The sequence below is a fragment of the Mobula birostris genome, chromosome 1, assembly GCF_030028105.1.
Source record: "Mobula birostris isolate sMobBir1 chromosome 1, sMobBir1.hap1, whole genome shotgun sequence".
In the NCBI taxonomy this organism is placed as follows: domain Eukaryota; kingdom Metazoa; phylum Chordata; class Chondrichthyes; order Myliobatiformes; family Myliobatidae; genus Mobula; species Mobula birostris.
This window is the reverse complement of record NC_092370.1, coordinates 199,883,855-199,899,647: the sequence shown is the minus strand read 5'-3', so window position 1 is coordinate 199,899,647 and position 15,793 is coordinate 199,883,855. Positions and strand designations below refer to the sequence as shown.

Here is a 15,793-nt window from a genome sequence, read left to right as displayed (position 1 = left end):
AGTGTTATTTCAACTCCACCTATTCCCACACTTACTTGTCTGTCTTCAGCCTTTTTGTTACAGCCATGGTGAAGCCAAATGCAAACTAAAAGAACAGCACTTAACTTCCACTTTGATAGCCCATAGCCCAAAAGTATGCACATTGAATTTTCTGGCCGCCCTGAGTTACTCTCCCTTTACTTATCTTTTCCATTCCTCCTCCCACCTGCCTCCCCTTATTACCATAACTTCACCCTCCTCCACCTGGTTCCATCTCCCTGTTACCCCCTCCCTTATGCAGCTCCACATATCAACCATCAACTCCCAGCTCCACTCGGATTTATCTGTCAAATATTTATATTTTTACCTATTTCCATACATCATTTATCAGCCTCCATCTCCACTCATTCCGCCCCTTCCCTATCTACCCATGAATCCCCCACTATATTTTTGTGGGGTACAGAGGAATTTTGACAGGGGTACTGTATATGTCTAGAACTAATTATCATTAGAAAGGAATAAGTATTAGATGTCTGAACAGGCCCAGAGGAGGATAAATCAAGAGGGTCGGATGAAATATATCCCAGGGTGCTCTGGAAGGCAAAGAAAGAGACTGTTGGGGCTCTAACAGAGATTTTTAGATCTTCACAGCTCACAGGCAAGGTGCTAGGTGATTCCAGGTCAGCAAATATGGTACCTTTATTCAAGAAGGACAGCAGGGATAAACCAGGTAATTAATGAGGCTCTGAGTCCATGGTCACTAATTGGAAAATATTCTGAACAGAATTATGTGCAATTAGAAAAGCAAGGATTAATCAAATTGAGACAGAACAGTTTTAATGAGCTAAATCTTGTTTCACCAATTTATTCCAAAGGAGTAACTAAGGACAGTGTGAGCGATGTAATCTACATGAATTTCAGTTAAGTCTTTAACAAGCTCCCATACGGAACTAGTCCAAGGTTAAAGTCCATGGGGAAGGCTGGCAAAGTAAATCCAAGAGTAAGATGATAGTAGATGATTGTTCATACTTCCAGTATGCCCATCCAATCATATGCATTTATTTAAATTAATTTAGTAGATTGTGCTACTTTCTGGACATCCTAACTTCCAAATGTTCCTGATATTGGGAATGAACGACACTAATAGCACTAAAAAGGAGAAATCGAGACCACCACTTCATATAGACATCATCAGTTGCTGGTTGCCACATTATTCTCAATATGAAGCAGGTCAAGGTCCACTGCACCTTGGTCTTTCTATATTCTAAATTAGTAGAGTGAAGTCCTCAAGTGAATCAGGATTAGAAGCCAGATCTTGATTGCATACTAAAAGAAAAGTTCTTGTTAATATTTGCAGAATTTTTCCTTTTGCTTCCTGATCCAAAAAGGTGCTACAAAAGGGCCAGTAATATCATGGAGGATGCCATCCACCCTGCTCGTGGCCGTTTTGTCCCACTCCTATTAGGGAGGCTACGTAGCATCCACACCAGGACTACCAGCTCAAAAACAGTTACTTTCCCCAAGCAGTCCCTCCACACTCCCCACTACCACTACTTTATCATTTCCCATCAGTCACCTTGCACACAGACACTCCTGTGCCTAGTGTCACTTTATGGACAGACAATCTATGTATATAAACTACCTTATATAATTAAATATTCATTGCTTTTTTATTATTGTGTTCTTTATATTATTGTGTTTTTTTTGTGCTGTATCAGATCCAGGGTAGCAATTATGTTGTTCTCCTTTACACTTTGTACCGGAAATAACATTAAACTATTTTGAATTGAATTGGATTGCACAGGATGTAAACATGAGAAGTTTCAGAATAAAGGCATTAAATAAAAATTTCAGTACAATATATATTGAAAGTGAAGCACCTCCTTTTTAACTAATGTGGAAAAGAAAATAATTTTCATAGTCACTATCTTACAACTTCCTCCTTCAATGTCTGCATTCATTTATAAATTAAGCTAAAGTTAGCAGCTGTCACTATGAAAATACATTCAAAATTTTACATTTTCTCTACATGTAAAATCTTTAAAGATTTTAAAATCTTGACATTCTCAGCATATTCTCTCCCCGTCAAACCCCATATTCATGAATATATTTTAAATTTAATTATCATTCCCTTAATATGTTTGAATTTATAATTAAGTCTTGCCATAAATTACACCATACACTTAATAAGACATTTGCATTTCATAACAGCAGGAATTTTAGAAAGCAAAGGAATCACATACCCGGAGAGCAAGTGAGTAAACTTTATCACCAACATTGATTGATTTGGGATCATCATCATCTAAACTTTCCCAGATTCTTACATCACCATCACTACCTCCAGTTACAATATATCTGGAAATTCAAAAAGATTTGTTTAATTCAGGACCTTCAAAAGATGATTAGTCTACTGACCATTTTGATCATTCCAAGCCATCTTTTCGATCAGAATGGCTTCAAGCTCCATTCCAGGATCAAGAACATTAAAAGTATAACTGTAACTACAGCCAGCCCTCCGTATCAGCAGGTTCCGCATCCACCGATTCAACCAACCGCGGATCGAAAATATTCAGAAAAAATTCCAGAAAGTTCCAAAAAGCAAAACTTGAATTTGCCACGCGCCAAGCACTACGCTGAATCCACGTGAATGAAGTAATGTGTAGGCATACCCTGCTGTAGCCTCCCACCATTTCACAGATCCTCAGCCTCTCTCCAGCACTCGTTGTTTGAGCATTGTTCGCCTCGCGTCTCGTTCATTCGCTACTTGTGTTGTGAGCAAGAGGAAGGAATTTAGGGCTAGTAAGGGATGGCTGGCTGGCTATGTAAAGCACCACAGCCTCAAGAACTTAAAGATCACGGGAGAATCGGCATTGGCTGATGCCGAGGCAGCATCAGCGTTCCCAGAAGAGCTACGGTGGTTGCATCTGTACTGAACAAGTACAGACTTTTTTTTCTTGTCATTATTCCCTAAACAATACAGTATAACAACTATTTACATAGTATTAGGTATTAATACTATTTACATAGTATTATCTAGAGATGATTTAAAGTATACGGGAGGATGTGCGTAGGTTATATGCAAATACTACACCATTCAAAATAAGGGACTTGAGCATCTGCAGATCTTGATATCCACGGGGGTCCTGGAACCAATCCCCCGCAGATACCGAGGAACGACTGTACACTGTTCAGCCTCTCATGCTTTTTCTACAATTCAGCATGTCATAATTTAGATCTTACTTGATAACATTTTCCTGCACAAACCCAACATCTCTCAATTCCCTTGAAATCTAAAAGACTTGTACCTTTCATTTTGAAAATATTCAACAACTGCATCTCTACCTTCCAGATTCACTAACACTTGTGTGAAGAAATTGCTTCTCATTTCAGAACTTAATAGCTAACCCTGTAGCGGTGTGCTACACACAGTGCTAGAATAACCACACGGAGTCGGCGAGTTGGAGTTGCGATAAAGAGATTTATTCAAACTTCGTGGCCTGCTTTAAAGCCTTCCCGTTCCCGCCCCCTCTGGGCGGGACTACTGTGGGGAATGCATATTCCCAGACCCTTTCCGCACGCGGGATTTTCCCCCTGCTGGTGAAGATGGCCTGGCACCCTTTTTGGGGCCGGCCTCTCTGCCTGCACACGCTATTTCGTGAGCCGGTTCGTGTGTGCCAGAAAGTGGGTCGCCACATAACCACCCCCGAGAACCGGCGATACCTCCCCCAATGTCCACAGTCTGGATCGGCCTCTGTTTGGGAGGTCTGCCCCTGCGCCGCGGTGCCTGAGCCTGGACCAGCTGCGCCAAGTCCACATGGGCTGGTTTGAGTCGGTCCACCGTGAAAACCTCCTCTCTCCCCCAATGTCCAGCACGAATGTGAACCCGTTGTTCCTGATCACCTTAAACAGCCCCTCGTAGGACCGCTGTAGCGGTGCCCGGTATCCGCTCCATCATACAAAAAGAAACTTACAGTTCTGCAGGTCTTTGGGTACGCAGGTCGGGCTCTGTCCGTGCTGTAAAGTGGGTATGGGGGCCAGGTTGCCGAGCCTCTCACGTAGTCTGTCCAGGACTGCTGTGGGTTCTTCCTCTTGCCCTCTTGGGGCTGGTATGAACTCTCCTGGGACAACCAGGGGTGCGCCATACACCAACTCGGCCGACGAGGTGTGCAGATCTTTTTGGGCGCCGTGCGGATTCCAAGCAGGACCCAGGGAAGCTCGTCCACCCAGTTAGGCCCCTCCAGGCGGGCCATGAGAGCCGACTTCAGGTGACGGTGGAAATGCTCCACTAGTCCGTTCGACTGTGGGTGGTAGGCAGTTGTGTGGTGTAGCTGCGATCCTAAAAGGCTGGCCATAGCCGACCACAGGCTGGAGGTGAACTGGGCGCCCCTGTCAGAGGTAATGTGGGCCGGTACCCCGAAGCGGGCTACCCAGGTTGCGATCAGTGCTCGGACGCAGGATTCGGAGGTGGTGTCGGTGAGCGGGACTGCCTCTGGCCATCTGGTGAACCAGTCTATCATAGTTAGGAGGTACCGCGCTCCTCGTGACACTGGCAGGGGCCCCACGATATCCACATGGATGTGGTCGAACCTCCGGCGAGTGGGTTCGAACTGCTGCGGTGGAGCCTTGGTGTGCCGCTGCACCTTGGCTGTTTGGCACTGCATGCACGTTTTGGCCCATTCGCTGACCTGTTTACGCAGTCCATGCCACACGAACCTGTTGGCGACCAGCCGGACGGTTGTCCTGATGGAGGGGTGCGCTAAGTTGTGAATGGATTCGAAAACCCGCTGGCGCCAGGCTGCTGGGACGACAGGGCGGGATTGGCCAGTAGCTACATCACATAGTAGGGTCCTCTCACCTGGGCCTACGGGGAGGTCTTGGAGCTGCAAACCGGAGACTGCAGTCCTGTAACTGGGGATCTCAGTGTCTGCCTGCTGTGCCTCTGCCAGCGCTGCATAGTCCACCCCCTGGAACAGGGCCTGTATGGTAGGTCTGGATAGTGCGTCCGCCACGACGTTGTCCTTTCCAGAGACATGCCGGATGTCCGTCGTGTACTCAGAGATGTAGGACAGATGTCACTGCTGGCGGGACGACCGGGGTCGGACACCTTCATGAACGCAAAGGTAAGCGGTTTGTGGTCTGTGAACACGGTAAAGGGCCTACCTTCCAAGAAGTACCTGAAATGCCGGATTGTCAGGTATAGTGCCAATAGCTCCCGGTCAAAAGCACTGTATTTGAGTTCAGGTGGTCGTAGGTGTTTGCTGAAGAACGCCAGGGGTTGCCAGCAACCCTCGATGAGTTGTTCCAGCACTCCACCGACTGCTGTGTTGGATGCGTCCACCGTGAGGGCAGGAGGAACGTCCGTTCTGGGGTGCACTAGCATCGTGGCATTTGCCAAGGCTTCTTTGGTTCTTTGGCTGCGGCCTCTTCGTCCCAGGTAATGTCCTTGCCCTTACCCGACATCAGAGTGAACGGGGGCGCATGGTTCGGGCTGCTGAGGGGAGGAAACGGTGGTAGAAATTCACCATACCCACGAATTCCTGCAAGCCTTTGATTGTGTTGGGTCGGGGGAAGTGGCGGACTGCGTCTACCTTGGCAGGCAGAGGGGTTGCCCCGTCTTTAGTAATCCTGTGGCCCAGGAGTTCGATGGTGTCGAGTCCGAACTGGCATTTGGCTGGGTTGATTGTAAGGCCAAATTCACTCAGGCGGGAGTAGAGCTGGCGGAGGTGGGACAGATGCTCCTGACGACTACTGCTGGCTATGAGAATGTCGTCCAAATAGATGAATGCAAAGTCCAGGTCGCGTCCCACCGCATCCAGTGGTTGCTGGAACGTCTGTGCGGCATTCTTTAGACCAAACGGCATTCGGAGGAATTTGAAAAGTCCAAACAGGGTGATGAGTGCTGTTTTGGGGATGTCGTCTGGATGTACCGGGATTTGATGGTATCCCCGGACGAGGTCTACCTTGGAAAAGATCCTTGCGCCGTGTAGGTTTGCTGCAAAGTCTTGAATGTGCGGCACAGGGTAGCGGTCTGGCGTTGTATCCACGTTCAGTCTGCGGTAGTCACTGCATGGTCTCCAGCCCCCCGTTGCCTTGGGCACCCTGTGCAGGGGGGAGGCCCATGGGCTGTCGGACCGTCGTATGATCCCCAATTCCTCAATCTTCTTGAACTCCTCCTTCGCCAGTCGGAGCTTGTCCGGGGGAAGCTTTCGAGCACGGGCGTGGAGGGGTGGTCCCTGGGTCGGGATGTGGTGCTGTACTCCGTGTCTGGGCATGGCTGCCGTGAACTGCGGTGTCAGTACTGATGGGAAATCCGCCAGGACCCTGCTGAATTCATCTTTGGACAGTGTGATGGAGTCCAGGTGTGGGGCTGGCAACTTTGTTTCACCCAGGGAGAATGTTTGAAAAATCTTGGCGTGGACTAGTCACTTCCCTTGCAGATCGACCAGCAGGTTGTGGGCTCGCAGAAAATCCGCCCCCAGGAGTGGTTGGGCCACGGCGGCCAGTGTGAAGTCCCACGTGAACCGGCTGGAGCTGAACTGTAGCTGCACCGTGCGGGTGCCGTAGGTTCATATTGTGCAGTCATTTGTGGCCCTCAGGGTGGGTCCAGGTTCTCTGTTGCGGGTGTCGTAACTCGTTGGAGGTAAAACGCTGATCTCCGCTCTGGTGTCGACCAAAATTCGGCGTCCCAACTGCTTGTCCCAGATGTACAGGATGCTGTCCTGATGGCCAGCCGCCATAGCGATCGGTGGCAGCTGGGCCTTGGCGTTTCCCAGGAATTTGCAGGGTGGTCTACAGCGGCGGGCCTCTGTGCCCCACCGCTGGTGGTAGAAGCACCATTGTTCGTTGGGCTCTGCTGCCGGGCCTGGTCTGGTCTGTCGTTGGGCACGCAGCTTGGTGATCTGTGTGACAGACGTCCCTCTCTCCTTCTTGGCATTCCACAACACATCTGCTCGGGCCGCCACCTCCCGGGGGTCACTGAAATCTGTGTTGGACAGCAGCAGGTGTATGTCCTCGGGAAGTTGCTCTAGGAACGCCTGCTCAAACATGAGGCAGGGTTTGTGTCCTTCAGCCAGGGCCAGCATTTCGTTCATTAATGCCGATGGCAGCCTGTCTCCCAAACCATCCAGGTGCATTAAGCGGGGTGCTCATTCGCGCCATGAGAGTCCAAAAGTCCTTATGAGCAGGGCTTTGAATGCTGTGTATTTGCCGTTCTCCGGGGGCGACTGTATAAACTCCTCAACTTGTGCAGCAGTCTCTTGGTTGAGAGAGCTCAGCACGTAGTAGTAGCGAGTGGACTCCGAGGTTATCTGCCGAATGTGGAATTGTGCTTCTGCCTGTTCCAACCACAGACGGGGTCTCAGCGGCCAAAAGCTTGGCAGTTGTAACGAACTGCGTGAACAGATGTGGCGTCGGTCATCTCTGGCCCAAATATCGTTTGGGCTGTCAGGGTCACCAAATGTAGCGGTGTGCTACACACAGCGCTAGAATAACCACACAGAGTCGGTGAGTTGGAGTTGCGATAAAGAGATTTATTCAAACTTCGCGGCCTGCTTTAAAGCCTTCCCGTTCCCGCCCTCCCTGGGGCGGGACTGCTGTGGGGAATGCATATTCCCAGACCCTTTCCGCGCGCGGAATTTTCCCCCGCTGGTGAAGATGGCCTGGCGCCCTTTTTGGGGCCGGCCCTCTGCCTGCGCGCGCTGTTTCATGAGCCAGTTCGTGGGTGCTAGAAAATTGGTCGCCACAACCCCTTATCTTGAGATTGTAACCACATGTTCTAGAAACCCTATCGGGGAAACTAACATCTTGAGCTATAAAGAATTTTTGTGTGCTTTATTGAGATCATTTCTCACTCTTGTAAACAAGATAGAAAAAGCTGAGTCTACGTAATGTCCCCTCATATAACAAACCTGCCATCCCAGAATCAAAAATGAAAATAGAAAATGCTGGAGATAGTCAGCAAGTCAAGCAGCATCTGCAGAGAAACATAACTAACACTTCTGACAACCCTTTATCAGAACTGGATGTGAGAAGACAAATACAACTGTAGAGCGCAGAGAAGACAGGTGGAGAACACCTGCTCTACAGTGGAGGCCAAGGTTATACAGCTAACACACTTACTTTTGCTGTTGATTACAGTTGTTCTGGCTGGAGGAGTATAAATTCCGGAAGATGAATCAGGCACATGGAAAAAGCCAAAACAACAGAAGATGCTACAACTATGAGAGGCAAACCACAACAGTTGCTCAAAACCAAAATGAAAGAAAATGCTGTAAATATTCAGCAGATCAGGCAGCATCTGTTGCAAGAAATTAACTGAGTTAATATCACTGCTCTATGGTCACATACCAGAACAGGCAAGCTCTCAACATTCTGGGAAGGTTGATTACCTGAAAATGTTGAGTTCAATTGAGTGCTGAGGCTCAATATGTCAAGATGGAAGATGAGAAAAATAAAATAAGAGGACTCTCAAAGCTCAGAGACTCTTTTGTGGGCTGTATGGGGATGTCCGTAAAGCAGTTGCTCCATCTGCTTTGGGTTTTGCCTCTGTAGAGATCAACATATGGCAAATATTGCTCTTTCTGTTTTCATTTTAGATTTCTAATGTCTGCAGATTTTGCTTTACAATCCCACAAATCAATGTGGTAAACCCACCCTGCAACTCATTGTAAAGGGCATATATCTTTTACTTTGACAGGAAGTTTAGACATTTCAACAATACAGGCTTTTTAAGTAGAAGCTGCAGCCTCAAATAAAAAACTCTGAATGACATAATGAGAGAAGGAAATATTGTCCATAACGAACAGTTCAGGAACTGTTCTGTGCACTATGGCAAGATACTCATCTATCTCACACCCTGTTCCTTTACATTAATCAAGAAATTCAAAACTAAGGAGGGTAATTATTAAGTTACTCTCTTAACTAGAAAATGAATTGGATCATCTGCTCTTATCATGTCACAGAGATTAAACTACCTATAAAAATCCATTAAATAGCGCTAGATGGAAAAGTGGACTAAATTGCCAATTTGATCTTGGCCTTGGCTCAATTTTCCATTTTCAGTTGCCCATAATCCTCAAGTCCCCCACAGACTAAAAATTTTAACTTTCAATTTATTTAAAGGGTTGGCATCTCTCTGGGATAGAAAATTCCAAAAGATTACAATTCTGTGTGGAGAGAAATAATTTCTTATCTTGGTCTTAAATAGGTGACCCTTTATTCTGAAACTAGTTCTGGATTCCACTCTCCCACCAAACTTAAGTGGAAACATTGTCTCAGGACCTAACTTGTCACTCCCTAAGGTAAAAATGTATTTTGAAAGAGAGTTAAACTTTAATATAGAGTTTAACTATGGGTGCTCTATTAAATTTAGGTACATCAAGGGACCTTACCTTCCTGTTTCATCAAAACAAACACCAGTGTATCCCTCGGGGTGTGCATATCGCATTGGCTTTCTTTCAGCTGGCATCCTCAATTGCTGTTTTAACCAAGGAAAAATAACATTCAAAGTGAAGGCACAGATTTTATAGGTACAATAGAAAAAAAATAGAAACTAACCAGTCTCAATTCTTGTTACATACAATGAGAAATCAACATTTTCAGAGTGGTCTGGTGGATTGTTGTGGAGGATGCAGGTATAATACACTTAATCCAAAAGACACTTGACCATTTCATTTTGGAAAATGAAACAAATTCAAATATATTAATCTGTATGCAATTTCCTCAAAACACACGGTTATTCCTAGGATCACAGATGTCATCCCAGAGTGACTAATTCCATTGCAAACAATGCAGGACACAAGCTTGATCTAGTCTGAAGGAAGCCATCCACCAACAAATCATACAATAACTGGAAGGAAGTAGAATTTAGAGTATGGAGCAGTAACTAATTATATTCTCTATTTATGTTCCAACTGTACTGATATATAGGGGTATTAGAAAAAAGTGCACACAGTGAAAGCTTCATTGTCTAGCTCAAGCAGGAGACAGATGCTAAATAAATAAGTACGCCTATTAACCTTTATGCTACCCTCAGTGTTGATCTGGTGCTGCCCTAATAACCTCCCCTGAAGTGCCCACCTCTAGAAATTGATGAAGTGCCAACTAACTGACCTTCCCAGCGCTAAACTGGGCTGGGGATGTGGTCCTAATGCAGGCAATGGGATTACTGTGCATGGGCAAGAGGATCAACATGGAAGCAATGAACCAAAGAACCCGCTTCTGAGCCGTAAAACTCATGACTCTTGCTATCACTGTATTGACAGAGTGGAGATGATTGGAAGGGAGGGAACTACATCTACGTGAGATGCATCCAGCTACAGCTCCTTGAAGACTGTGTCAGGGATCTGGACCAGCAACTAGATAACCAAGAGACCAGCTTGTACAGGAGAGTGAGGAGATCATCAGAGTTACAGGGAAGTAGTCACCCTTTACGTTGCAAGAGGTGACTGTCAGTAAAAGAAATAGGAAGGCAAATAGGCAATTAGCACAGAGTACCCCTGCGGTCATTCCCCTCAATAATGAGTGTACTGTTTTGGATACTGTTGTGGGGGATGATTTCCCAGGGGAATGCCACAGAGACCAGGTTGCTGGCACTGAGCATGAGTCCGTGGTGCAGAAAGGAAAGAGGAAGGAGGAGGAAGCAGTAGTGATAGGGAACTCAATAGTCAGAAGAACAGACAGGAGATTCTGTGGACATGAATGGGACACCTGGATGGTATATTGCCTCCCGGTTGCCAGGGTTGAAGATGTCTTGGATTGCATTTTGGAGCGCAAGGGAGAGCAGCCAGATGTTGGTACCAATGACAGAGGAAGGAAAATCAATGAGGTCCTGAAGAGAGAATTTAGAGAGCCAGGTAGAAAGCTGTGAAGCAGGACCGCTAGGCTTGGAATTTCTGGATTGCTACCTGTGAAATGCACCATTGAGGGTAGAAACAGGATGATCTGGCAGATAAATGCACGGCTGAGAAGCTGGTGCAGGGGGCAGAGCTTCAGGTTCTTGGATCACTGGGACCTGTCCGGGGGCAGGTATAACCTGGACAAAAGGAACAGGTTGCATCTGAACCAGAGGGGGACGAATATTCTCATGGGCAGGCTTGTTTGAGCTGTTGGGGAGAATTTAAATTAATTTGGCAGGGGGATAGGAGCCGGAGTGAAGGGATTCAGGATAGGACGGATGGTAAAAAAGCAAAGCGAGCATACAGTCAGACTCTCAGGAAGGGCAGGCAGATGATAGGGCAACATTGCAGTCAGCAGGGAGAGTATCAGTGCATGACAGAGGCAGAATCAAAAAGGGTAGCAAACACAATACTCAAAATGTTATATTTCAATGCACGGAGTATAGGAAATAAGGTGGACGATCTTGTTGCACTTGTACAGATTGTCGGTATGATGTTGTGGCCATCATTGAATCGTGGCTGAATGATGGTTGTAGTTGAGAGCTGAATGTCCAAGGTTATACATTGTATCAGGGATAGGAAGGTAGGCAGAGGGGGTGGAGTGGCGCTGCTTGTAAAAAATGGCCTCAAATCTTTGGAAAGATGTGACATAGGTTCAGAAGATGTTGAATCCTTGTGGGTTGAGTTAAGAAACTTTAAAGGTAATAGGACCCTGATGGCAGTTATATACAGGCTTCCAAACAGGAGCTGGGATGTAGACTAGATTACAACAGGAACTAGAAAAGGTGTGCCAAAAGGGCAATGTTATGATAGTTATGGGAGATTTTAACATGCAGGTAGATTGGAAAGATCAGGTTGGTAATGGATCTCTGGAGAGCACATTTGTCGCATGCCTGCAAGATGGTTTTCAAAGCAGTTTGTTGTTGAGCCTACTAGGGGATCAGCTATACTGGTTTGGGTGTTATGTTATGAACTGGAGGTGATTAGGAAGCTTAAAGTAAATAACCCCTAGGAGACAGTGATCACAATAGGACTGAGTTCAACTTGAAATTTGATAGGGAGAAAGTAAAGTCTGATGTAGCAGTATTTCAGTGGAGTAAAGGAAATTACAGAGGTGCGAGAGAGGAGTTGGCCAAAGTAAATTGGAAGGAGATGCTGGCAGGGATGGCAGCAGAGCAACAATGGCATGAGTTTCTGAGAAAAATGAAGAAGGTGCAAGATAGATGTATTCCAAAACCAAAAAATACTCAAATGGCAAAATAGTACAACTATGGCTGACAAGGAAAGTCAAAGCTAATGTAAAAGCAAAAGAGAGAGCTTACAACAAGCAAAAATTAGAAGGAAGATAGAGGATTGGGAAGATTTTAAAAACCTACAGAAAACAACTAAAATAATCATTAGGAGAGAAAAGATGAAATATGAATGCAAGATAGCAAACAATATCACGGTAGATAGAAAACGTTTTTTCAAATTTCAAAATAAAAGAGAGATAAGAGTAGATATAGGACCTCTAGTAAATGAGGCCAGAGAAATAATAACAAGGGACAAGGAGATGGCAGATGAACGAAATGAGTATTTGCATCAGTCCTGACTGTGGAAGACACCAGCAGTGTACCATGTGTTGAAGCATGTGAAGGAAGAGAAGTGAGTGCAGTTACTATTACAAGGGAGAAGGTGCTCAAAAAGCTGAAAGAAGTAAAGATACATAAGTCACCCAGACCAGATGAACTGCACTCTAGGGTTCTGAAAGAGGTAGCAGTAGAGATTGTGGAGGTGTTAGTAATGGTCTTTCAAGAAACATTGGACTCTGGTTCCGGAGGACTGGAAAACTGAAAATGTCATTCCACTCTTTAAGAAAAGAGGGAGGCAGCAGAATGGAAATCATAATCCAGTTAGCCTGACCTCAGAGGCTGAGAAGATGTTGGAGTCAATTGTTAAGGATGAGGTTATGGAGTACTTAGTGACACAGGATAAGATAGGACAAAGTCAGCATGGTTTCCATAAGGGAAAATCTTACCCGATGAACCTGTTGGAATTCTTTGAGGAGATTACAAGGAGAAAGGAAATGCAGTGGATGTTGTATATTTGGATTTTCAAAAGGCCTTTGACAAGGTGCCATGCATGAGGCTGCCTATCAAGAGCCCATGGTATTACAGGAAAATTACTAGCATGGTTAGAGCATTGGCTGATTGGTAGGAGACAGCGAGTATGGATGAAAGTATTCTTTTATGGTTGTCTACCAGTGACCAGTGGTGTTCCACAGTGGTCAGTGATGGAACCACTTCTTTTTATGCTGTATATCAATAATCTAGATAATGGAATAAATGGCTTTGTTGCCAAGTTTGCAGATGATATGAAGATTGGAGGGGTAAGGCAGTGTTAAGGAAACAGGAAGGCTCCAGAAGGACATAGACAGATTAGGAGAATGGGAAAGAGATTTGGGAGTCCTTGTGCTGAACATCCTGAAGGTTAACTTGCAGGTTGAGACTGTGGTGAGCAAGACAAATGCAATGTTAGTATTCATTTCAAGAGGTCCAGAATACAAGAGCAGGGATGTAATGCTGAGATTTTATAAGGCACCGGTGAGGCCTCACCTTGAGTACTGTGAATAGTTTTGGGCTCCCTATCTAAGAAGAGATGTGCTGGCATTGGAGACGGTCCAGAAGCAGTTCACAATGATGATTCCGGGAATGAAAGGGTTATCGTAAGAGAAATATTTGATGGCTCTGGGCCTGTACTCACTGGAGTTTAGAAGGATAAGGTGAAACCTCATTAAAAGTTTTCAAATGTTGAAAGATCTAAACAGAGTAGATGTAGAAAGGATGTTTCCCATGTTGGGGGAGTCTAGGACAAGAGTGCACGCCCTCAAGATACAGGGGCATCCATTTAAAGCAGAGAAGCAGAGAAATTTCTTTAGCCAGAGGGTGGTGAATTTGTGCAACTTGTTACCACATGCAGTTGTGGAGGCCAGGTTGTTGGGTGTATTTAAAGTAGAGATTGATAGGTTCTTGATTGGCCACAACATCAAAGGCTATGGGAAGAAAGCTGGGGAGTGGGACTGAGGAGGGGAAAAAAGTATCAGCCATGACTGAATGGGCCAAATAGTCTAATTCTGCTCCTATATCTTATGGTCTTATGGATAAATTTGCCATCAGTCAACCTAAGTAACTGAAACTGAATTTAAGACCCATAATTAGATATAACACTTGTTTTTCCTCACTGAAGAATTATTAATCCATTTACTGAAAGAACTTCCTGTAGTTTTTAAATTTGATTTTTTTTTTGTTAAATGGACCATTTCCTGAGTAAATTGATTTTGTTGTAGAGTTGACTGGACAAAAATCTGGCAAATGCAGTATATGTGGAAAAATGTAAAATCATCCACTTTGACAGGAAAAATAAAAGGGCAAAAACGGAGAGAGACAGCAGAATCCTGGGATGCAAAAGGATCTAGGTATCCTAGTGCAAGATTCCCAAAAGGATATAATTCAACTAGAAAAGCTAATAAAATGTTATTGTACTGACCTCCTCTAGCAATGAGGCTGGGAAATTATACTTTAGCTGTGTAGGGCTTTGAAAGACCATTTACATTTCCTTATAAAATAGAGCTCCTTATTTAAAGAAGGATGGCATTGTATCGGAAACAGTTTATGAAAGTTCACTAGACTAATACCTAACATGGATGTGTTCTTTTACAAGGTTGAACAGGCCAGGCATACACAGTAAATCACAACCACAAGAAAATCTACAGATGCTGGAAACCCAAAGTAACACACACACACACACACACACACACAATGCTGAAGGAGCTCAACAGGTCAGGTAACATCTATGGAAAAGAGTAAACAGTCAATATTTTGGGCCAAGACCCTTCTTCAGGACTGAGAAGAGGGAAGATGCCAGAATAAAAAGTTGGAGGGAGGGGAAAGAGACTAGCTGGAAGGTGACAGGTGAAGCCAGGTGGGTAGGAAAGGTCAAGGGCTGAAGAAGAATCTGTTAGGAGATGAGAGGGGACAATAGGAGAAAGAGGAGGAGGAGGGGACCCAGGGGAAAGTAATTGGCAGGTGAGAAGTAGTGAAAGGTCAGAGTGGGAATAGAGGAAAGGAGGGGAGGGAAATTTATTCACTGGAAGGAGAAATCAATATTCATGCCATTAGTCGGAGATACCAGACAGAATACAAGGTGTTGCTCCTCCACCCTGAGAGTGACCTCATCATGGCACGAGGAGGCCACGAATCGACACATCGGAACAAGAATGGGAATCGGAATTAAATCTTTTGGCCACCTAGAAGTCCTGTTTGTGGTGGATGGCGTGGAAGTGCTCGACGAAGCGGTCCCCAATTTATGACGTGTCTCACCAATGTAGAGGAGACTGCATTGAGAGCACCAGACACAATAGACAACCCTAGCAGATTCAAAAGTAAGATGCTGCCTCACCTGGAAGAACTGTCCCCAACTTTCACAAAACCTACATGACGTTAAGGTCATGAATGAGATTGAGCACCTTTGACAAACATCCAGCTATGCTGCATCACAATATCTGTCAGATTTTCATAAGTTTGAAAAAAGCTTGAAGAAATAAAACATAAGAGGAGCATATACTGTACATTAAACAGCAGGACCCTTGGGATCATTGAGGTGTGAGTCTATAGTTCCCTACAAGTTAAAAGGGTGGAAAAGGTGTATGGCATACTTGCCTCAATAGGTCAGCATGTTGAGTATAACCACAGGAAGTCACACTACAGCTGTATAAAACATTGATTGGGCCACATTTGGTGCATCTCTGGTCACTCCTGAAGGATATAGAGGCTTTGGAGAAGGTGCAGAAGAGGTTCACCAACGTGTTGCTGGATTAAAGATTATTAGCTATAAGGAGTATTTGGACAAACTTGGATTGTTTCCCCTGGAGCACTGGAGGC

General features: G+C 45.2%; 1 protein-coding gene across 5 annotated transcripts in view; it reads right to left on the bottom strand.

The window, feature by feature from the left end:
- Positions 1 to 15,793, bottom strand: part of wdhd1 (WD repeat and HMG-box DNA binding protein 1) — an 88,801-nt gene that overhangs the window by 66,056 nt on the left and 6,952 nt on the right. For 4 of the 5 annotated variants that reach the window (XM_072268521.1, XM_072268538.1, XM_072268547.1 and 1 more), the window contains exons 2-3: positions 9,369 to 9,454; positions 2,223 to 2,334 (exon numbers count right to left, since the gene is read on the bottom strand). In XM_072268521.1, the coding sequence (XP_072124622.1) occupies positions 2,223 to 2,334; positions 9,369 to 9,445 (189 nt within the window). In that variant the 5' untranslated portion in view covers positions 9,446 to 9,454. Of the gene's footprint in view, positions 1 to 2,222; positions 2,335 to 8,366; positions 8,424 to 9,368; positions 9,455 to 15,793 lie in introns of those variants that run through there. The other variant, XM_072268556.1, reaches the window with a different exon arrangement.